This window comes from Anguilla anguilla, chromosome 1 (assembly GCF_013347855.1).
Source record: "Anguilla anguilla isolate fAngAng1 chromosome 1, fAngAng1.pri, whole genome shotgun sequence".
Classification (NCBI taxonomy): Eukaryota; Metazoa; Chordata; class Actinopteri; order Anguilliformes; family Anguillidae; genus Anguilla; species Anguilla anguilla.
In genome coordinates, this window is record NC_049201.1 from 21,408,686 (window position 1) to 21,432,760 (window position 24,075).

A 24,075-nucleotide genomic window follows, 5' to 3' on the forward strand; every position below is an offset into this window, starting at 1 on the left:
GGTGCTCCTGGGTTGAAGAATAGCGGTGTTACATCATGGCACTTAGTTTCAGTCACCTCATGCCACATCCTGCTCTGTGGAAGCATGGAGTGCTGTGGCATTGTGAGTATCTATGGCCCTCTCTGCACTGTACGATAGGAGCATTCCCTCAGTCCAGTGCAAAGGTCATTCCTCGGTCTGTTCATTTTGTCAACAAACGCCAAACCGAGGGCTGGTACACATGCAGTCTCTGTGCCGAGACAAGTGCAGCAGTTTGGAATAATTCAGTCATACTGCAGGCCATCTGCTCATTGGAATCTCTTGCCCATCATGGCTGCTCCACTGACTCTAAACCCATGGTTTCTGCCTGAGACAATGTTAATGGTCCCTAATTGAAATCAGTTTTGCTTGTGAGTATGCTGATGGGCATAATATGTATTGTTGGCAAGTTGTTAATATTAAATAAAGCCTGTTTTCCTAAATAAACTGACTTCTAAAACCAACAGAGCGCTGTACGTATTAGGCAAAATACCTTAATGCATAATACTAGCTGTTGTATAACTGGTTCAAGCAGACTCTGGCTTGATAGCATGTGTCATGTGCGATATTCAGGAATAATGTATGTTAATACACTTAGCGTGTCACATGAGTGAATACGTGTTCACATTTTTTTTTCTGTTAAGACGGTGAGCTACTGTATCACCATGGACTCACTTATGCAGATCCATTTCATCTTTTCTTGGAAGGCTTTGGATATGTTTGCCAAAAACATGAGGAATTATGCCTGAGGGCTAGATCCAAAGCATATATTACTGTCACAGTGGAATAGGGGAGAGATAGAGGAGTGTGATTAAGAGCACAGTTTCTAAAAGACTTGGGCTTTGTAGAGAAATGGGTACAGAGTTAATATATGCATCCCTTATAAGCCAAATGGGACCTATTTAGAGAGTGAGAAAGTTTGCCTACATCTCAAGAAGATATTGAACCATTGTCATACTAAACCATCATCAATTGTAATCAAGACTTAATTAGGGACTCTTTCTGTTTCTTCTGAGAATTCCGTTTAAAGTCCTGCTTGAAAAAAGTAGGTTTGTTGTACTGGCTGATGCTATTGAGAGCATTAAATATATGCACATACTGCTATTCAGACAGAACACTTGACTGTACAGCTCATGTCCATCTTCATCCCTGAAAGCTTGTGAGGGAAATGTGTATATGCCCTAAACATGTAAATTATATGGCTCAGTTACATAAATCCAGCTGTATAACATGCAACTTATTTATATAATAAAGTTGCTGCTTGCTGCCTGGGGTGGGATTTATAATGTAACAGAGACACCTACTGGTTGTAGAAAACATATATTTATTCTAAATTCATTGATGAATTTTGAATAAACGAGGAGCTGGGAGCATCTGAAGGCGCTGCTTTGGGTAAACAGCTAATCGACTGGCAAAGGAGTTTTTCAAGGGCTCTTCTCTGCCAAGTGTGCTTTGAAGCATCTGGGTTGTAGGCAGGAGTAGGGCAAATGTTAATTATTCAGGAATCCTGGGAAAGAGGAAGGAAACGAAGGCATTAATGGAGGTTACGTAGGTGTGCGGGGGTGGAATCGCTAAACGCTGACCTGATAATTCCAAAAGGCAAGGACAAAGCATGAAAACACTGCGAGTGAAAATAATTGCGGCGTTGCCTCCGAATGTCTCTGCAGACGCGATCGTGAACTCCACTGTCGAGAAAAAGCACCGGCGTCTCTCTTCAGGGGGTTAGTGGAGCCTTCTCCATTAGTGATGTTCATGCATAACTCTCAGCTCACGTCAGCCGTGAACTGAAGAAAACTTAGGTGGAACACAGGAAGAAAACAGAATCCTTTCTGAAAGACACTTTTGGTGTCTCATTTTAACTGCTCGTGTAGTTTCAAAATGAGTGGCCAATTAATTGATACCCAGTTACGGCTGTGACATGACATTACATAATTGGTGGATTTTTAACTTGTTCTTTTTACTTTTCTTATGTGAGTACAAACAAATTCCTGTGACTGTAACAAAGGTGCTCTGCAGAGTTCTATTTCTAAAACCCAGGTATAACTGACTGTCTGCAATTGTCTTCAAATATGTATTCTATTCAGTACTACACATATTTTGAACACAGTAACATATAATAGCATAATTGGGGAGTAGTACGTATCTATTTAAACTGGACAATATGAAGTATTTAAAGGCACACTGTGCTCTGATTCCATGTCAGGAGTGATTATGCAATGTACTGTATGTCCACCGTGACACAATTTAGAGCCCCTTACCTCCACTTCACATATTTCAGTAGGGAGTATGTAGCTCCAGGTCTACTGTCAATCCATTGGCATGATCTGCTTTTCCGCAAACAGCATTCCTCTCTAATCTCCCATGCCCCCTGTGCCACTCCAGCGGTGGCAGTCATCAATCATATACACGTCACATCTTGATCTTGAATGTCACCCATTCCACGTGGCGCAACTACTGTGATTTTATTTATTGAACAAAGCAGTAGGCCAACCAGGACCATATTATATTTGGTAATTCAACAACGGAATGTGTTCATGCATCAGTTTACTGCAACTCCTGCATTTCTATGGTTTTGCATGCTATTATTTATGCATGAGCTTGACTTTTGACTTTGTGTCTACCTTTCATTTGTCTTTTTTTTGTCTTGTTTTACAAAGGGGTCAGAAGAGGTGAAGGTAAAGTATCCCAAATCACCTGTCATGCACATCTGTGGGTACTAACAACCCCTGTATCCAGCCAGAAGGCAAGCCGGTGCCACTGCACACAAAAAGGAAAGCTGGCACCCTCACGTGCACGGTGTGTGAACAATGACAAACAGTAGTTGGCTTTTTTGCAGCGTGCAGCCGTGCCATTGCTTGAACCCCTGCTCTGAGGTCGTCTCATTAGCAAGGTTGCCTCATTAGCAAGTCCATCTCTAACAGTATCGGCTGGCACCTCATCTCATCTCATGCTGTCAGAGCCCCCAATGCCCTCTTCAACACACAAAAAGCCCCCTATTACCCCTCAACTGCCCTCCACTGAGCAACACTTTGTGGGAGTTTTCATCACCAGAGAGAACCAGACATGACCAAACAAGTATGACAGGTCTCTGACCTTCCCTTCTGGCTCATAGTGTTCAACCCGTTCCTTTTATATTGCACTTTCTCTACTCCCCACTGCAACTTAGTAATTGGCAAAGAAGATAGCCGCACAACTTCAAGCTCACAATTGTGTCGCTGTGGTCAAAAAAAAAAAAATTCCACTTTTAAGCCAGGTATATTTTGAAGTTCAGGTTAGCTCTATAATGTATCCCAGGTTAATGCTTTAGGTTTAGTTAATTAACAACCAGTACATTAACAACCCTTAATTCCACTGGAACCAAAAGTGGTACTCTATTCACCCATTAATTCTACTCTAATGGAGTCCCCCATTTGACACGGAGAGTGCCGACAATCGTACTCTCTGACTAGTTGTCTTTTAATAGCCTGAAATCGGGAAAGCAGTTGAAATGTGTGCCTTTGTGTGGCTTCAGTTAACTGCATATCTGAAACAGCTGTGGCAATTCTTTGGAAGTAGTAACACAGCTTGAGATACTGTCACTCAAGATGTTTATCCTACATCTATTTCCTCTACTGTAGAATGCATATGTGCTTTTAGTGTTTTGGTGACGTTTTCCTCCAGCCTAAAATTAAACCACCATCTGCCATTTTAGTGTGGCTATTACAGCAGAAATCTTCATTACAAAGGTCTTGTCAGTGTTAAAGGAACTGAAAGGTTATAAGCAATTCCCGTAGGCTTCTGAGCTGTAATAGATGCTGAAGATATTGAGAGGTATTTTAATGTGTTCTAGTTGATACTGTATGGATGTGTTTACCACACATTTGTAGCATAAGTGGATTATGTAAGACACTGCAAAAAGGGAGAGGCTTTCAATCAAATCTGCATGCATTGACTTTACAGTTTACAATATGGCTGCTACACTATGTGAGCAAGCATAGTTTAATCAAAGGAATATGTGGCTATTATGTGTGCAAAATTTTTTTAAACTAGTTTTAAATAATTTTTTTCAGTTGCAACTGGCGTTGAAACATGTTATTCAGGCAGCTGCCAGCTCTAATGGCTTTATAAAGATGACATCGTGCTATGAAACTCTTTTGAGCACTGAAAATTGTTTGAGTGAAAGAATAAGTGAAATGTGCAGGTTAATGCTTTTTATCCTGTCTTTTCACTGTCCATGATATGGGTGCAAAGATCCAGCCCATTAAAATGAATATATATTTGGATTAATGCATCCCTGAACCTGCTTGCAGCATGTGAGTATGCTGAAAGTCAAAGATTTGTATGTGCACATTCACCAAACAATACAATACAAAATATATATATAATACAGTGTTTTAAGTTTTGTAATTGTAAGTAAAGCAGCACAAGACAAAATGGCAAGAATGACATTTTTGCATTACACCATAATGGTTAGACAAGATAAAATATGGGTGCCGAGCTAATTAATCAATCAAACTGATTAAAACAAATGTAACTATTACATATAGTTTATATATAGTATAAAATATAATACGTTTATCATATTCGCAACCCACTTGTGGCTTTGAGGCTTATGAACCTTCTTGCATGATTTGAAGGTTATGTGGTGGGTCATGAGATGAGCATCTTAACCATTATAATGTGCATTCATCATACACAGTTTGGTCGTTATAATATGTGACCACGGCAATTGTAAGTCACAGACCAATGTGGTTGTCACATAATCAATCTATATGCTAAATGGGCATATACATACAACCTACAAAGGTTTGTCTTGGAGTAGAAAGATACTGAACACACAGTTAAATGTCCCCTAGAGCAATTTATTGGTTTTGCTGCCCAGACAGCATTTCAATCTGGCAGGTGTTTGTCAGTAATTTTGTTATAATGAAACCTTGTACAGTGGAAATGTTGTATGCTCTGTGCTGCCACAACATAGCACTTGGGAGGCCTTAACTGTATGGGATATCTTTCTTTCTACAGCACTTACCCATCACCGCTGCAGACTTTTGTGTGTGACTATTACATTATCTGATAAGTGATAGTGGAGATTGCATTAATGTGATATACTACAGTGTCTTGTGTTGTAAAGAAGCCTATTCAGGCTCTTAATAGTCCATACAGCTGAAGGCATATAGGTTGATTTGTGAACATATAGAATTAAAGTTTAAATATAATTTTGAGTGTATAAGTCATTCTTGAGTATATGGATTGAGATTTTTAATATGTTTCTTGAATATATACATTGAAAGTAAATATATTGATTGATTATCACAAGCAGGTATTTGGGCATTCATTTTGATCTTTTTGAGGTATAATCAGTGCAATCTAAGTGATTAATTTTTAATTTGATAATTAAAAATATATATGTATTATATCTGACATTTTTGTTAAGCCGTGTTTAGCGTTAAGACATCCTGCTTTTCATGGTTTTATATATTTATGAAACTATTTATGTAAGATTTATTTATATCAGGTTTCATTATATGGGGGAAGTGTTTCTCTTTGATGTCTTTATTGTAACAAAATACCGAAAATGCGTGCGCAGAATTCAAATGAATTGTCGGTAGATTCTTGGTCTCCCATTCCCAGACATTTACAGCAGTATTACTATGGAGCTGGCGATTTCTGAAGTGGTAAATTTGAAAGGTGGTAGGCAGCTTCTGATCAAAAGAAATATTCAGGGTGACAAATGGAATGTACCCTCTAATGTAATTTCTTTCGACTGTCATTTTGATCTATTTTAGTAAAGTGGAAAAAGTAAAAAAAAAAGAAAAAGAACACGCTCATTGCAAGGCCTTGAATGGCACCTCATCTTTACAGCAGTACATTTCTTGGCTGTTCATACCGTTGAATCGGCTCCCAGACCAGCAGGGTTGGCTGGATTATACCTGTACCTGTGGTTATACAGATTCATGTGAGCTGAAATCATTTTGACACTGAAATCAGCTCTGTGGAAAGCATTTTTCTTCATTCTGTAATACTACTGTGGGATAATTTTTGGACTTGAAAGCAAGGAGTAGGGTCATAGAATATTTTTTTTTAAATGTTCATTTTCTTTCTCTGTTTACAGTCTAAAGTGAGGGTAAATGCTTGCAACTGCCAATATGATTTACCAATAAACTGTATTTACCATTAAAGGTAGATGAAAATATTCCATCCATCCATCCATTATCTACACCCGTTTATTTGATAGTACAGTTTTCTGAATTAAAATGTACCTGTATTTTTTTCAGATAAAAGTAGGGGTTGCCAAAGGCAGTGATTAACCATCAATATCCATTTACACCAGTTATTTCAAAATTTTCTGAATTTCTGAATAAAACACTAAGCTTTTTGTATTTTATTGACTTTTGTTAGGTCCTTAATAATTGTGACTCAGCTTGACAAATCTATACAAATGAATGCCAAAGGGAATCTAGCTAGTGACAGCTGGGCAGGGAGAAATAGGAGAGGTGTCACAATGAAATGAAAACAGGGTGATCCTATCTTAGATATCCAAGCTTATTAGTTATATAAAACAAGCAGATACAGCGTAATTACAGGTTTTAAAGTATATTTTATGACTCTCCTAATTTATGTTTGTGTGGTTCCACTGATTAGTACCTGTGCAGGCATGCCAAACACAGCACCTTCCAATAACATTTTTTCCTCTCCCATTTTCACCAACCAACAACTCTTAGCATGTCATCCATATTTAGATATGCCAGTAATTGCATTTGATCTGACTGTCGTACATTTAGTATGATTCACTCATGGGGAATATTAGATTTTATGTTGATTAAATACAAGCAGGCTGTGTTGGAATTGCTGTAATTTCAGAATTGAATTAAATGTTTCTCGATGAAGGACATGCTGCAGCAGTGTGGACAATGGGAAGGAGGTGGAGAGTGGGAGAGTGGGAGGGAGGGAGGAACAAAGTGAGAGGAGAGGGGGATAGTGTCGAGGAGCTCCGTGTCTGTCAACTGTAATAACATCCCCCCCCCCGACGATGTGGTAATTGGGAGGTCAGCAGATGGGAGCCTCCTTTTGTCAGATTGGCCGTTCCTTCAACAAGGCTACCTGACCTCTTGCCATGCTGTTTGTAACACTAAATGAAAGGTAAAACGGAAAAAAGTGTCTAGTTTGTCGTACAGCAAGGCTGTAGTCTGTGGAGCCTACTGAGTTCCCTGAATCTCCATGTAAGGTAGCTGCTGCATGCAAATGGGATATGAATTTTTGATATCTTGTCCCTTCTAGCATTCTGAGTTTAATTTTCGATATGCACAGTTTTTTATGATATCTGTTATGCCCAAAGGTCTACACTGTTTTACTGCATGGGAAAGATTTAAGGGTTCATGAATGTCCCTGATGCGTACTATACAGAGGGTGCTGGTGAGCTGCAAATAGTAGAGCTTGATCATTTAACTGTGTTTGATAATCATCCTGAAGCTATTCTAGATTGTGTTCCACAGTTAAGGGAGATGCCAGTTTATATAATGTCAATAAATAAGCAGCAGAAGATTTGATGATGATGATGGTGGTGGTATTCACATCTTTGGCTATTCTATGCTTTTGTGAATTTCTCATTAACTATTTGTGCTACAGCATGGGGAAATCTTTGTGAGTCACAAACCGCCTTGTAGTTTTCACCCATTTTTCATCCAAAAATGCAATCATCTCTTTTGCCTCTTGAATCACTGCTGTGCCGCTGGCATCTGGGGAAGGGGCACTGCAGCTGAAGTGTGTGCACTCCTCTTATCCAATCACACATGAGCCTACATTTATGTTTCCATAAAAAGGCCAGACCTTACCACAGGGAGCTGCTGCCGAACAGAGGAGAAGTGCAGCTTTCAGCAATGAAAGTCGGCAGCTTGTGGGCATCGCTGGGTGTAGCCAAAGCAGCGGTGACTCGAGGAACCCACCACCAGCTCAAAACTGCTGAACCCCTGGTGGGGAAAAAGACCATGTTGTGTCTGACCACTGTAGACCCTGTTTTCTTCAGAATGCTTCAGACATGGTTCAGCCTCCACTTGTGGAGTAGCACCTTTGCCACAGATGGCATACCATCTCCAGCTATGAATGACATGGTTAAATTTGAAGCGTACAGAGGTAATACAGCCATAATCTGTACCATGAAGTTTAAAGCCATCAGCTGGTGATTGTCTAAAACATGTAAGCATTCTTGAAGCCCCCACCTCCCTTAAGTATGTCTTTTTCACTCCGTTGAGAGAACAGGTTTTCAGATTTCCTATTCTCATACAGACCTGCATGCACTCCACACCCCCCCCCCCCTCCCCGCTCCTCACACACACCCAGCCTTGAGAAGATACATCATGTAACTGCATATATACTATAAACTCCATTTTAGAACTGGGTGATCTAAGCTATTATTGTATTTCACGTTGATCTTATCAGTAGTGCCTAATGTGACTTCAGCTGGAAGAGACTGCCAATCATAGTTTCATCAGCTCTCTGTTACCTACGTGCAGGCAGATAACACAAAGCAAAACGAGGGCCTTGGTTATTTAAGGCGAAGGTGAGAGAACTATGGTGCGTTCAAACTCATTATTTCAAAATGACCCTCAATCACAAACAGATGGAAGGTGTACAAATCTATAAATAAGGAAAACATTGTAATGTGGGGATTTAATCATGTTGACTGTGCGCAAATGGCGCCCGCCCTTCCCCCACACATGCATTAATTATGGAAACAGCAGCAAGGAGAAAGGCGAGCCCATTAATTAGACATTCTGCTAATGCTGTGCGCATTACCCAAATATGCAACATCTGTTTGTGTTAGCTCAAGCGTTTTCTCCCTCCTTCCTCTGCTCAGAAACAGCTGGATGGGCTGGGGGGGAGGCGGATGAACCTCAGGAGTGAGATCTAGTTACCGTCGGTCTCTGCAGATACTTTGAAAAGTCCTAGTGCGAGCCAAACATTTGATCCCATTCCAAAATCCTAATTTGTTTCCTCTTTTTTTTTTGCTGTTGTTTATTTTAGAAACTTGTTATACAGAGAAGATTATGCGTTGAATTGATATATGACATAAATGGGTCACACTTATTTTAAAGCCCTGTGTACACTGTATGAAAACAGTTAATAACTACCTTGCAACATTGGTTATGGCTTCTTGTTAAAATAGCTGATAAACAGACAGAAAACCGTAAAAGGTAATAAGCAGCCAATTTAGCATGACATTATCAAAAGATTGCAGTGCTCTCTAAATACTACAATAAACTACAATTTATGGCTATTTCCTACAGCTCACTTTATCACTGATAAAGTATCTAGAATTATTACGGTATTATTATATAACTAAAAACACAAAACATTTTTTCATATCAGTTTTACTGTGTTTTTATGTTATTCTACTCATTTTTCCCCTATAACATTTAGCCTTGATTGACTTTTTTTTTTTTTTTACTTGGCCAGGTGAGCTTAACCCCTGCTTTTTCCTTTTAGGGTATCTCCACATCTCCATTCTTATTCTCTTACTGTGAGATTGTGTGTGCACGTGCGTGTTGTGTGTGTGCGTGCAGATATGTGTGTCCTCTCTGACCTTTGGTTGGTGTTGTTTTGTTTTGCTCAGAGATACTGATGGGTGCCCACGTTAGATCTGGAGGCACTTGTGAGTGAATATCCTTTCCCCGCTAATCTGCCATGCCATGAGTGCGTTGACGTGAGGTGCGCCCACGCTCCCAGTTCCTGTGTGAGCACAGGCTCTCTGCCCTCACACGCATTAGGAAAGGCGGAATTCGCTGGAACGGTGAAGGAGTCTAGCCTTGAAAGCAAATACTTTATTTGCATTTATATCTGGGCTCGAAGTCTGCGTACTGTATGTGGGAAGTAGTCCAGTCAATTGGCAGCAGAGGGTTGCGTGGTTAACTGATCTGCCTCAGCAACATACCTCCACTCCACTCCACTTTTCTCCAGTATTTTTCCCAGAATGCAATGGCGTGCTCCTTCAGATTGCAGAGAGCACTGTTGTTGTTGCTGCTGAGTACAGATAGGACAGTTCTGAATTAAATTAAAAAAGACCATGTCATGTCATTCACCCCTGTATTGTGCTTAACATTTGTGCTGGCCTTCACTTCCCATAATCTCCCTCTCTTTTAGAATGATAAAGAAGACAAATATACCAATGCCATTTTCTTGAGTCTGTAAACATCTGTTATTCAAGTTTCATAATGCTCTTCAGGGACAAATAGTAATGCACATGGATATTCATTCCATGACAGTCATTTTCATCTCTAAAAAAACAGCATGATATATTTGATAATGTGAAGGCTTAGCTCATATATAACTTTTTCCCTTCTTTGTTTGCAGCTCCAATCAACCCACACCTCAGTAAGTATTTCCTCTATAAAACTCAATTTAATTGTGTAATGCGAAATATATGGTTTACTATAAAATGGTCTACAATAAAAATGGGTGTATTGTTTCACCATGAAAAATTGTAGGCCCATTATATTGCAATTGTATCTGTTATTATATTCAGCAGATAATTTATGTTGGTTTATTAGAATAATTAAAATGGAATGTGTAAGACATTGTAACATTACATCTTGTTAAAATGCATTTTGGAACCACAGACTTGGTTTGGTTTTGATTCAATTCAGTTCTATAACATTATAAGTTTGTGCGTGTGTGTAGACAGAGAGAGAGAGAGAGAGAGAGAGAGAGAGAGAGAGAGAGAGAGAGAGAGAGAGAGAGAGAGAGAGAGAGAGAGAGAGAGAGAGAGAGAGAGAGAGAGAGAGAGAGAGAGAGAGAGAGAGAGAGAGAGAGAGAGAGAGAGAGAGAGAGAGAGAGAGAGAGAGAGAGAGAGAGAGATGTACAGTATGAGATGAGATGAAATACGAATGTATAAGAAATTGAAATGAAAATTAAACAAAAGCATTTACTTGTACACAAAATGCAAATCATAATTTGAGAGAAGCGATGGGACAGATTAACTGCAGATCTGGCAGTTGGTTGCAACCATCAGTTGATGACATTGTCTTTTGCTGTAGAATGAATGTCAAACTACTAATGGGCACATGTTGAGAGACAAGAAAAGGCTAATCCCTTGGGCAACTCAACTGGCAGCAACGTTTGCAAACTGAAAATGACAGCATAGCTCTTTATGTCAGGGGTCATGCTCTGCTGACAAAGCTTGTGAAGAAATGTAATTGGCGCTGGTCATAGAGGTGTGGCAGACATTTAAACCTTGAGCTTCTGAGGGAGAAGTCAGGAGAAAGGCACAAAGCATAGCAGAGCCTTAATGTATTTAGCACAGCAAAACCAATGAAACAGCACAGCTGAAATATGCAGCATTTTATTGATTTGGCCAGAAATGGGGGGAGGGAGGCATCCTGTGCTTTCATGTTAAAGTTGAAAGATTGACTGAATAAAGTTTGGTTGAGCCCGCTTAAACCATGTTTGTCTTTCATAGCAAACACCTGGAAAATGGTCCAGATACCGCTGCTTAATATACGATTATATATGCAGCTTAGTCTCACAGAGGTATCAAGAATCACTTGGTTCAAGCCCTGTTAATAATTAGAGTATAATTTCCTTTAGTAATTTTTTTTTATACAATTACAGCCCCATTAACAAACGTTATTGAGGTTAATATCCCCGGTAATTTCCCTTAATGATGCTTTGCACCCAGGAAACTGGCCAGGTGCAGTGCATGCATTGCGAGGTGTCCTCTCATTAAGCATGCGTGCCCTACCAGCCCGTCTCTGCTCCCGTCAACAGGAGAGTTTCACTGCAGCTTCGAGGAAGAGCCCATCTGCATGTTCACCCAAGAGAAGAGCGACGACTTTGACTGGACCCGCCACAGCGCCGCCACCCGAGACACCAAGTACACCCCCAACACCGGGCCCAGCAGCGACCGCAGCGGGTCCAAACAAGGTGAGCCCAGCACGTGTCCCCGGCGCCGCGTGCATTACCACCCGCATTACCGCTTCACACCCAAAAGTTTCAGCTTCTGCATTTCCAAACATATTTCAGCGTTGTGCCAGAGAAACAAAATTAAACACAGAACTAAAGAAATATGGCAAGTAAATAAGGGACTCCTCAGTCCACTGAGGATATACTTTCAACAGAATGCAGGGAGAACTTAAGTTTCTAATGTCACAGACAAAATTTAGTTTTCCGCAGTTCACTGCATCAGTAATTTATTTTCTTTAAGAACACACATGATTTTCCCTTGTGGGAAAAAATGTTGTTATTTTTAGAGTGTCTCAGCTAAACACTTTCCCTCTGCTATAACAATGACTCCCCGTCTTCAGATTGGTTCTGAAATCATCTTGATTCATTTCTAAAATTTTCCACACTTCTCTTTCTTTATATTTCCAATTGTGCAATAATGTTGTCTGTGCCACCATTGTCCTGTTTTTACATTACTGAGTAGCAAAGGGCATAGCACTGAAATACACAGTGCAAATTAATTTCCCCCAGGGTGTTTCATCTCACGACACAATGCACAATGCACTGCGATTTCAGATGCTGACAGTAACATCTAAGTTGTTTCTTAAGTTGCAAAGTTTTTTTTCTGAAGCTGTAGAGTCATTTAGTTCAGCCCTGAAATAATTATTTGCTAGAACGATTGTGGACAGGACAGGGCTAACCTTGGTGTACACTTAATAGCTTATTTGAGTGTGCCAGGCTACGTGTCCAATGACTTACTAACTGACAAAGACATACTGCCAGGTTCAGTGTGCAAACACTGAAGTAATTATTGCTGAGGCGTATGTTTACTTCAGTTGTAGATGTGTGTAAATGAACCTTTAAGCTTCAAAGCTTGGTTGCACAGACCTGCTGTTTTTATTGTCACATTGCTTTTAGCTGAATGCATCATAGAGCATGCAGACAGGAATCGGTAACACATTATTAGCCATTTTAACCAATGCATCAAGATATTGTTTTTTTTTTTCATTTTATTGTTCAAAATACATGTTTTGAGAGGTAAATTTCTGGTTACGTGTTTCAGTCAGTATTTTTGACAAGGACCTCTTTCGTCATTGTTGTTGCTGTTTTTGGAATGAACAATCTGGAACAGTGTTAAAGTCACCTCATCTTGTGAGTCATTTCTAACATTGAGGGAGGGTGTATTTGAATGTATTTGTAGATTGTGTTTAAAAATGGGTTTGCTTTGAGTGTTGTTCATTCCAGATGGTGCACTGGATTTGAAGTTGATGCAAACGTAATCTTTATCCATGCAAAATTGTTTCAGATTGCTTGAATAAACAAGACCCTCCCAGGAAAGGTGCCATCAGAAGCTCATAAAACAGCCTTCGGTTCAAGCCCGCCAATTAGTCTTTACTTTGTTTAAACCTCACTAGTGTCCAAAATAAGATGTAAATTGTATAATTTGTTATAATGTGTCCCCATTTTATATCACCATTATTGCAGTATCGATTCCCTTCAGCCTTAATTATGTGCGACGCCAGGAAATTTTTTGTGCAGTCGAATCATTGGCTGTTGAGAATGTCAGCCGTCACTGAGGGCACAGCTTTCTTTCGATGGCGCCACTCTTGTTCTTGATGCCTGCTCCTTCTTCCGCTACATTTGCTGTAATTGGTCCTCCCTCCGTGTCCCCGCGGCACAGGGACAGCGGCGTGCCAGATTTGACGGGCATTCGTGTCACAGCGGGATTGGCGGGGCCCATTCATTAGGAGAGGGTGGGCACGATGAAATATGGGGGTCTGTCACCCCCCGGGCCATCGATATCCGCCTGAAGGAAAGAGGAGACGCCAACCACCAGGCAGCGGAAATACCCACAGTGGCTGGGTCTAGTCTCCCTTCATTAAACTTTCAAAAGGGACCTGTTAAAATCAACTAATTAATTTGTGGGGGCTCCTTAGGGAGAGGTTGGTTGATGTATTCTCGGCTTTTACAGCCATGTAGCAGCCTTCATTGTTATAAATAATGCATCGCTTTAATCACCTAAGGCTTTGAAACGTCCAAGTACGTTGTCCAGGGGTTTCGTTGCAGTAATATTCTTTGTATGCTGTAATTATCTGCAATTAAATAACGCTATTAAAAAAAATACAATGTTCACAACAAGATGGTATTTGTTTGTTGGGGGTTAGAGGGAATTTCTGTCTATGGTCATGGTAGGAAGAGCAAACATGGAAGGTCAGCACAAGATTTCATGCCATATCAGCAAATCCTGGCAGGCTTTGAGAGAACACTCCTTCTTAATTGTTGTGAGGGTCAAAGCTTTTTCTTAAATTTAATTGGCAAAAGAAGTTATGTAATGCCAGCCACATTGACCGCAGTCCATTACAGACTGCCTTGTCTTAGTTTAAATTAATCAGACTGACCCATTTGAAATACAGTGTACCTGTTTTCAAGCTGCTCTACCACACTCAGTTTCTAAATTGATTTTGCACAAAATAAAGATGAAAAACTTTCATAAGTTAGTGCTGTACACAGTAAGACTTGCCTCCTTATGAGCAGTATCCTGAAGCCATGAACAAGGCAAGAACAGGCTCTTGTCTTGGGAGTGAGCAAAGGGGACCATTTTCCACTGACTGCTTTACAGCAGTAATTAATTAGATCTGAAATTAAATCGGCCACTTTTCCAGGTTGCATTCACCTGCTAATTGAGATGTGCATAGTCCCTATGGGAATGCAGGCCCTTGAGGGACGGGCCTTCCCCTGTTCTCACTGTGTACATATCAGAGGCTTCTGCAATGGCTTAAACTCATGCTACATCAAACAAATTAAATGCGACAGTATTTCCATAAACAGAATACTTGCAATTCGATTGCATACACCTTTAGTGATATTTTATTTGGTTATTCATAAACGGTGAGGGGTATGATGAGGGGTGTGATGCACATGACAGTATCTCAGACAGTTAACGATGACAGATATGACTCTCCTTGGATTAGAGTTTGGTAAATGTGTTCACAAATGATATACAAACGAGACCTGGCATACTAGGCTAGTTAAGAACATCATTGCAAAGATTTGGTCGACGGTAATCAAAGTTGTTTGACTTCCTCCCTATAGACAGGACACAAGTGAAAAATGCAGATAGGGAAAGAAGTGACTGAAGAGAATGATGGATCCTGGAAACAGGTGTTGTGAGATGGTGCTGTTATGTATCAGTGAGCACATTTTCACCAAAGATGTAATCTGTTCCTGGCAACATTCAGGTTTCTACATGTACATCGAGACCTCGAGACCGCGAATGGAGGGAGACAAAGCCCGTCTGTTGAGCCCTACCTTTAACATCGCCCCCAAAAACCCGTACGGGACCACCAACTCTGCCTACTGCTTCAGCTTCTACTATCACATGTACGGGAAACACATAGGTAAGATTTCAGCCGTCTAGCCCATCGTCTCCACGGAGCAAACAGTTTCTGCCCATTATCATGTGTTTTGAAAGTAACATGAGCCACATATGCTGTCATAATTTAGTATTTGGCAGCTGTCGCCAGTGTGGCGCAGGTGTTTGGAACTGGATCGCTAACCTGTGGCCGCAGGTTTGTTTCGCAGATGGATCAGTGCTGCTGCACAGTTCAGCAAGGTAGCTAACCTGAAATAACCGCAGGTAACACCGGCTCCAAAAAGTGCAGTTGGTAGTGTCCTGGGGACCTGGATACAATCCGATGCCAGACATAACCTGCAGGTATGAATGTGTAGGCATCCCCCAGTACCTCAGTGGCCCTCTTGTTGCATCTCCTACAATCCTCGAATCTCCTGAGCTTGGAAAGTTGTGTGCCTTGAAATAGAATTATTCACCGTGCTTGTTGGCCAAAATGCAAGGCTGCCACAAAGCTGCGAAATAGGGACCTCTTAATATCAGGTTTGATTTTCTCTGAATGCACTCCCATGCTGGTTGAATAGCTGACCAGGTGTGCATAGGATGAGCATCAGCAAAGGTTATGTGCCCCGTTAGTGTAGGAAGAGTGTCTCCACAGAAAAGTCATATGGAGGGAAGCTGTGGTGTGTTGTGGTGTCTGTCATGGTAGACTAATCCGCACTAGGGTTTATCGACGAGCAGAGGCTGCGTGCGAGCTGACAGACCGCCGGGCAGTTAGGAGCACACATCGTACGAGGCTAAAGGTCCACAACCACTTAGCAAAGGTTAGACCGGCCTTGACATTTCCCATTTGGTCAGATTGATCCCTCTGTGTGATGATAAAAGGCAGAAAAGACCAAGGCCATGAAAATGCTATATTTACCGGAATGAGCGAAGCAGCTTCTTCTCTTTGTGCTGTTTCTCTTACTGTCCTCTTATACTGCCTGTGCAGTCTTAATTTCAGTTCACATGGTGCTGCCTGCTATTAAATCTTGCTTTGATGAACGTCATGAAATGCATCATTATTACTTGATTTTTATGAGCGCACAGCGGTTGTGAATCCATTCACTTATTTCCACATGAGGAGATCTGCAGTTGTCATCACTAGGGCCACCAGTTTGTCTCCTCTTGTTTTCTTGCATGGTACTTCAGTCCTCTGCCACCTAGAGGTTGCGGTAACCTCTTTTTGAAGGCCCTTCTCGAACAATTATCCCATTCAGACCACCTCAGTAATATAAGTTGATAAAGTAATTGCCATTAATTAAGCACAGACGATGATTGACAGCAATATATTTACAAGTGACCCTCACGTGTTAAATTCAGTTTGATTACTTACTACCATGGACATGCTGCAATAATTTAAAGTGTTTTACTGGGGCATGATGAGTTTTGTTTGAAGCAGTGGGAAATGGCCACTTTAAAAATGAGAGCATTTATATAACCTTTCGCTTGCACCAATAAAATCAAAAATGTGTTCATGATTCAATTAATTACCTAATCGTGGTCTCCAGTCAAGACTTTAAGTAGAATCAGGTGTCATAATGTTGGGCTAATACAAAAACCACACCACACCAGCCCTTTTCGGATAAGATGTGACTCACAAGATTTAATTCAATTGTATGATTAGTCACTTGACTGTGCCGTTGGAGTGACTGTGGGGTCCCCTGGAGGATAACCATTGAAATACAGGTTTAAATCCCTGCAGGACACATGGTGGAGACAAACTGTGGTGGCCCTAGTCATGACATAAACATTGTATGTGTACGTTGTGGTAGAAATTTTCAAAAATAAACAATTGCTTTATTTGCAAAACGTACTTGAAATTTGAAGCCACTTCTTCAGCCATAATCAGGAATATTGTGAGTATTCATTTTGTATGCCAGTCATGCACAGAAATGGAATGCAAACGGATATACAATTTATTTGAAATTAATATCCAAATTTTATGAAGCCCCCTGTTTGGGAATGTGATGACAAATAATGCTTTTGATTTTCTAACAAAGTCCAAATTGCTGTGTCCATATTTCTCACAGAATATATCAACTTATTAATACCACATTATTATTAAAAGACAGTGATATAGTGAGGCATTATTAACTATAGTTCAACATTGTCTAAATAATTAAGTTGAAGTTGCCTGTTTAAAAATAACGACACTGTACAAAAAAACACATTAGAAGTCATTAAAGCCTGCTCATTTTTTATAATGTTTAAGCAACTAATACAAAACAGTTGATTACAGAGGAAATGCAGGCAGTGTGACTGAAATCTGAATCTCATTAGCGCTCTCTGCTAATGAATCTTAAGGAAACCCTTTTGGGAGTTTCTGCAGTTTCCCTGTGAAGCTAATGTACAAAGAAACCTTGGTGTCAGTGATGTGATTTGTTTCCCAAAATCGTTGTCAGCTAAAACATAGGCATAGGATTAGAAAACTCCAGAGGCCATTGTAAGACATTGCTGATAATCTTCAGCCTTTGAGTTCATATCAGGTTGCTCCAGCCCCAAGGACTGAGGAACAAATCCAAAGCCTGTTGAATGCAGGCTAATGAAATGCATTCCTGCTTGTGATGGAACTGGTGGACCCTAGCGCAGCTACACAGACTCTACAGACCCAGCTAGTACTCTACTCCATACTCTTAACATTGCACATTCTGTCTCCTTGTTGTAGAAACTAAAATAATCCAAAATGATGTTCTGATGAGCTGTGAATATTCATGAAGGGGTGTGACCGAGGACAATTGTGTGGAGAAAAAACAATCTGTATTGTAATATAGCTCAAAAAACTTTTTTTATCAACCAAAGCCACCTTTCATTGGGAACAGTGGGGATATAAGGAATGCAGAAGCTGCCCACTCGTTTAGTCTAGAGAGCCTGTGCTGCTACCAGTTGTGAAGGGCCATAAAACACTGATACAATCAAAGACACATCTGTACCTTTCCATAGTACCTAGAGAAACTAAACAGGTTTTGAGAACCACTCATCCAACTTACGTGATTGGCTTACAAAAGAAAGCACCAGATCCCAGGAACATTTATCTAATGAACACTGGACATGAGTACACACCCTTATGACGCAAACATTGTGGTACTGATGTATATGTTCATACACCTATTTCTACTGCTGATTTTGGTCTATTAAGGCACTTTTTAAAAAACTTTTAAAATTGCTAGAAAATGTACAGTTCAGACAATCTTTCAGGTCAATCATTTCTCACGTTTCCAATTCGCACTGTAAAGTAGGAGTTATGAAGGAAGAGACCAGGGAATACAGCACTGATGGAAAAGCATGTTTTTAATATTTATGCCAGCTTTAAGAATATGTAAATATAAGAAACCATATTATAAACTGAACCCCAAGAGACTCGAATAGTTGAAACTTATATCATAAAAACAGCGCTTAGTCAATAATTAAAAACTAATTGGAAAAAAACACTGCATTCTCATTTATTTAATTTCAGAATGCTGTTTTTTTTCTCCTGAATTTTGCCACTCCTTACCTGTGTAAAAAACACAGAATTCTGCATTAACGCAACCACTGACGGGAGGGTTGTCCCCAAGGAAGGCTAAACGTCTATGCACGGTACCAATGCTTGTCTACCCACTGATCTAGTTTCCAGTTTTCTGATTTTGCTGAAGTGGCATTTGATCTTGTTGGAAAAGGCACCCACAAACCCTATGGGGACAATAATTCTGCACAATAGAGGGCTTTAATTCACTTAATCCCCCATTAACATTTCTGTAGTAATTGTGGAAAATCTCTATCAAACCATGGAATGATATGTAAGCAATGTATAGGCTTGCAGTGGCCCATTAGAAAGATACAAAGACCTGGCATAGATCTAAAATATATGTATTCAGTGCTATCCATGCATGAACTAATCCCTTGTTGTTTGTACAGTATGCTTATACTGTAGGTGTAAGTAATTAGGCATCTCTACTAGAGCAGGAAGGAGATGGTCAGCCCCAGCCAAAACCTCTAGCTGGGTACAAAGTAGCTCTGCGTGATTCATATTGCGATGGGGAGGCATCTGTTTCTCAAGTCTTAGTAATCATGTGATCACCAGCTCCCTATGTGGGCCATCCCAGGAATCCGCAGCTTACCTCTGTGTGACTGTGCCTTCACCGTTTGATTTCAAGATATTCGCTTTGCCGTCCCCTCTGGTGCAGGAGACAAAAGTCAGCTTCCCAGACAGGGAGAGAGACTAAACAAAATGGAGACCAAAATGTAACAAAGCATCCCTCTCAACAAATGTCAAGGAGGAATGCTTACAAATGTTTCAAAAGACACTATTAACACTGCCAATTAATGCTGTGGGTCAAAATGTGTTTTTAATCTGGCAGTGATACTGGTTTTGTTTAGAAAGGAAAATCAGAGTCACATAATCCTGTTGATATCAGGAGTAGGAGGATAACCATGAGCTCCTGTGGAGATGTTTATACTCCTAAGACTTCATTGAACAAAAAGAACAGAGCATAAAATCTCAAAGTGCTTTTAACAAGACCACAACAAACTTCTGTTGTCTTTTTGTGTAAAAGCATTTTTAATTTGCAAATACAAATGTTGCAAATGTATAGTGAATAATAAAGTTACAGCTTTTTAAGGTTCCACATATCCCTCTTGCATTTGAATAATTTTTAGTGCAGGTCTGACAGGCTTAGTTTGGTGAAAGTGTGTGGCAAGGTGGTGAAGAGATTTGAACACCTTCATGATTGATACCAAAGGTGGCAGCTGTGACCGGGTTTTTTGCCAAGGGCCTTTTTGCGCCTCGGACGTGTATGTGGCACTCAAGTGTCAAGTGGCGAAGAAACACTCAAAGGCTGAGTGAAACTGGAGAGAATCGTATATCTTCTGTCGGGTGAGATGAATAAAAGGGAGAAATGTGTTTTCCCAAACAGGAATGCGGCTTGCACTCAATGGATATGCACATCGTCAGGGTTTCCAGTGTCTCACTGCATAAACATGAGATTTCCTCTTCTTAACTGCTACCAAAATATTGTCGCCCTGCAATGGTGGGGCACCTGAAGAACTAAATGTGGGTAGTTTTGCAATCAAAGCCCTCTTCAACATGTTGTTTCCTTCGGAGAGCAGCTTTTCGCACTGCAGGCAGCATCTGTGATCAGATCCCGCAGTCAGCCTGTCTCATATGTTTACAAGGATGTGAAGGAGATGAAGTGTAGCAATTGAAGTTAAAATGCATAGCAGCATACATTCAAGGGCATTTCAGCGAAATGAAATCAGTATGTGCGGGCATGATTTAAATGCAAATCCATCCATTTAAAGAACATAAGTGCTGTTACATTTTGTGATTTCATGCTTGCCCACCCTTCTTTGTCTGAAATAATGCAACATGTACAGAAGTGGTCTAGTTGAGTGGTTTACAGTGTCGGGTGGTAACTATGCATCTCTGTATTGGAACAAGGGAAAGGCAAGTTAATGCTTAATGTTGAGAAAAATGGCAATTTCTGCCAGAGTCTTTTCCAATATTAACCATAAACATAGACCTCCAAGTATCAATATCAGCGGCGTATAATGATTACAATGTCTACAAATCGCTCAATGGTCTAGGACCTAAATACATTTCTGACCTGCTTGTACCATACAAACCCGCTAGACCCCTAAGGTCAGCTGGGACTGGTCGACTAACCATTCCCAGAGTTAAAACAAAACATGGTGAGGCAGCATTCAGTTATTATGCTACACACACCTGGAACAAACTTCCAGAAGATCTCAGACGTGCCCAAAACTTGACCATTTTTAAAACTAGGTTGAAAACTTTTATGGTCTGCATCGCATATGATTAAATTCTTGCATTTTGATTTTTATTCTTTTTTTAAGTGAATTTCTGCACTTTTATTTTATTTATTTATTTATTTATTTCCGTGTTTTATTTGTTATTTTCTATCTTACTCTATTTTACTCTTATGCTGTGTCTTATTCTGTATCTATGTGAAGCACTTTGAATTGCCTTTGTATATGAAAGGTGCTATACAAATAAACTTGCCCTGCCTTGCCTTGCCTTGCCTTACAACTCAATATTTTGTTTTTTATATCCAAAGGCACACTGAATGCCTATTTGCGATTGAAGGCTCAGACCATGACCGAGAGCCCTATATGGACACTGAGTGGAAATCAAGGTGACCGCTGGAAGCAAGCCAAAGTGAACATTCACCCGACAGCAGCTTTTCAGGTTAGTAACTCCATGTACTGTCCACCTGTTAATATGCTCCTGGTGGTGACTGTCAGCGGTTGTCCTGTGTTCCACAGAAACCTATTCTGGGCCTAGCTTGGTAGAGAGAAAAAGAGCATACACATCCAGAATCACGTCGCACATCTGGAATGACCTACCTGGCCAGGAATAGCACTGGAATTGAGCACTGGAAGCCAGAGAGGCTTCATTACTTAGCTCTGCTGGACTGAACTGGTATATTATTATGCACTTGCACTGTGAGAATAGGTCCAATCTTTCAACATAAACCATTACGTTTGTTTTTAGGCTGGCATGTTTGTGAATATAACCCTACCAGCAAAGTGTCTCACAGTGACAGAGTAAGATCAGTTAACTAAACACAAGGATTCCCCCTCCGTGGGATTCTCAGTCAAGTGTATTGATTCTTTTTTTATTGGTTTTGCTGATCGTTGCAAAAGTTAGACATGGCTGATCTCTGGGGAGGAGTGCTCATATTGCAGGGACATAAAAATCCAATATGCCTCAGCCTGATTCCTCACAATCGATTTAATTAACTTCATCAAACCTGGCACATTCACCAAGATGTTTTATTTCCATTTAAAACCATCCCAAGCTAGTATCTTTTCGAGTCCAGACTTTTGTTATAGTTTACAGGGTTGTTCCTGGCTCAAAATAGGGCTTAGGCGGTGACTTTGTGTGACAGAGACAGAGGCAGTTGGTCAAATGGATGTGTTGTCTTCTCATATTTAGCTGCATTTAGCAGCAAACTGGGAGGATATCCTCACACCAGCAAGTATATATTTGTTAAACCAAAGTGGCTCATTTTTGTATTTTCAACCACACGTATTTATTAGGCGATGTAAAAATTAATCCACGATTAGGTATGCAGTTATTTGATTTTAATACACAACAGAGGGAAAGAACCACCTGACATAAAGTGGAGTGCATTAAAATCTTCACCTCGGAGTGAAGTTTCCAATTCATACCATAGTAATTTGCCAAAAATTAAAACAAGAGCATTTCTGTTAAAGGTGTTATTTCCCAGGCACATGAGGGTCAGACTAATATCTGAAAACAATCACTGCCATCCCATAATAAACATAAGTTCACAATGCAATGGATATATTAGCTACTTCGTGATTTCAGCAAATAGCCCAACCCAGAAACACATTCTAGTCCCCTCGTTATAGTTGAATAAAAAGCCAGAGTTATGGGTTCACTGTAACTTGCGTGACTATTCAAATTTTATTTGATTTTAGGTCAAAATGGTCTCATGGATGGCAAGCTAGCTATCTACTGATTTTGCATAAAAACTACAGCTATACTGTTGTCGCAAAATTGCGAAAATAGCTGTGGCAGGGCTCGGTTTGCAAGAGGGACTCGGAGCAATCAGAGAACCACACCTACTGGTTAAGTAGGCACACTCCTGGATTGTGTTACAAATAATTCCAGAATTTAAAAGTGTGCATCAAGAAACAAAGCTGAAAGGCTGCCTTGTTGTTTTATTTATTTTGGCTTTATTATTTTAGTTTATTATTTTTACCTGGATCCCATGAGAGAGAGAGAGAGAGAGAGAGAGAGAGAGAGAGAGACAGAGTGCTCCTTCAAATAAATAAACCAAAACTTCTTTGCCTCTCATCCTCACAGGATCCAGGTACGATTTGGTTCTGAATGATAATGCAATTCAAGTTTACTGTATGTGCAACCTTAGACATGTTAAATTAACTTCAGTAGAATCCACTTAATTGCATAAAAGAGTGAGACAGTCAGGCTACCGGCAACCACCCATGGCACTCAGGGATCCACTAGAGACTTGATTTTCAACAGAAACCACCTAGATTTGTAAATTTTGGCAGTTTTGTGTCTTCATAAGACCATTTTCTGTTTATTTATGAGGCATCTGCTGACTTTTAATGTATATTTATATATACGATGTAACTGGACATAATTCCATGAAAATATCCAAGATATGTGATAATGGTTTATGCCATATGCAATCTTTTTACAATGGACTGAATGAGAAATGGTTTGGGATTTGGAAATTGTATGCAAATTTCTAATGTGATTTGTTAAAAATTGGCAGATGCAGCATAAATAAACTGACAATTGCCCAATAAAGGAATAAACCTGTCAAAATTTATGGAGTGAGCCGGTTTCTGTTGAAAATCACATTAATAGTGGACGCCTGAATTGTACTCTCTGTCTTCTACTGTAGCTAATTTGGTGTCTAAGGTTGCACATAAATTTGAAAGCAGTCAAAATTTTGATGCAGAATCATTCCAAATTGGACCATTTTTAATTGTTTTATTTATTTATTTATTTATTTATTTTTTAAAGTGATTTATCCTTTAGGCAGCTCAGGCAACAAAACTTAGGGAGACATTTCTGAGACATTTCGATGCGGGAAAAACCCTGGTTTAGACACTATGGCCATGTTCACACTGGCAGGGTTTGGGACTGACTGCCAAGTAGTAGTCAGTAGACTTACAGCTTGCGTACTCTTTCAGCTATCAGGGCAGCGCCTGAGATTACCAAATAAAGCATTCAGAGGTTTTAAATATCCACATGC

General features: G+C 40.1%; 1 protein-coding gene across 9 annotated transcripts in view; it reads left to right on the forward strand.

Annotated features, from left to right (window-relative positions):
- The window catches only part of mdga2a (MAM domain containing glycosylphosphatidylinositol anchor 2a), a 226,214-nt gene that overhangs the window by 196,384 nt on the left and 5,755 nt on the right, over positions 1 to 24,075 (forward strand). For 4 of the 9 annotated variants that reach the window (XM_035392026.1, XM_035392033.1, XM_035392055.1 and 1 more), the window contains 6 exons: positions 2,676 to 2,693; positions 9,608 to 9,646; positions 10,345 to 10,365; positions 11,758 to 11,913; positions 15,171 to 15,329; positions 21,376 to 21,506. In XM_035392026.1, the coding sequence (XP_035247917.1) occupies positions 2,676 to 2,693; positions 9,608 to 9,646; positions 10,345 to 10,365; positions 11,758 to 11,913; positions 15,171 to 15,329; positions 21,376 to 21,506 (524 nt within the window). The remainder of the gene's footprint in view (positions 1 to 2,675; positions 2,694 to 9,607; positions 9,647 to 10,344; positions 10,366 to 11,757; positions 11,914 to 15,170; positions 15,330 to 21,375; positions 21,507 to 24,075) is intronic. The other 5 variants (XM_035392081.1, XM_035392088.1, XM_035392096.1 and 2 more) reach the window with 3 other exon arrangements.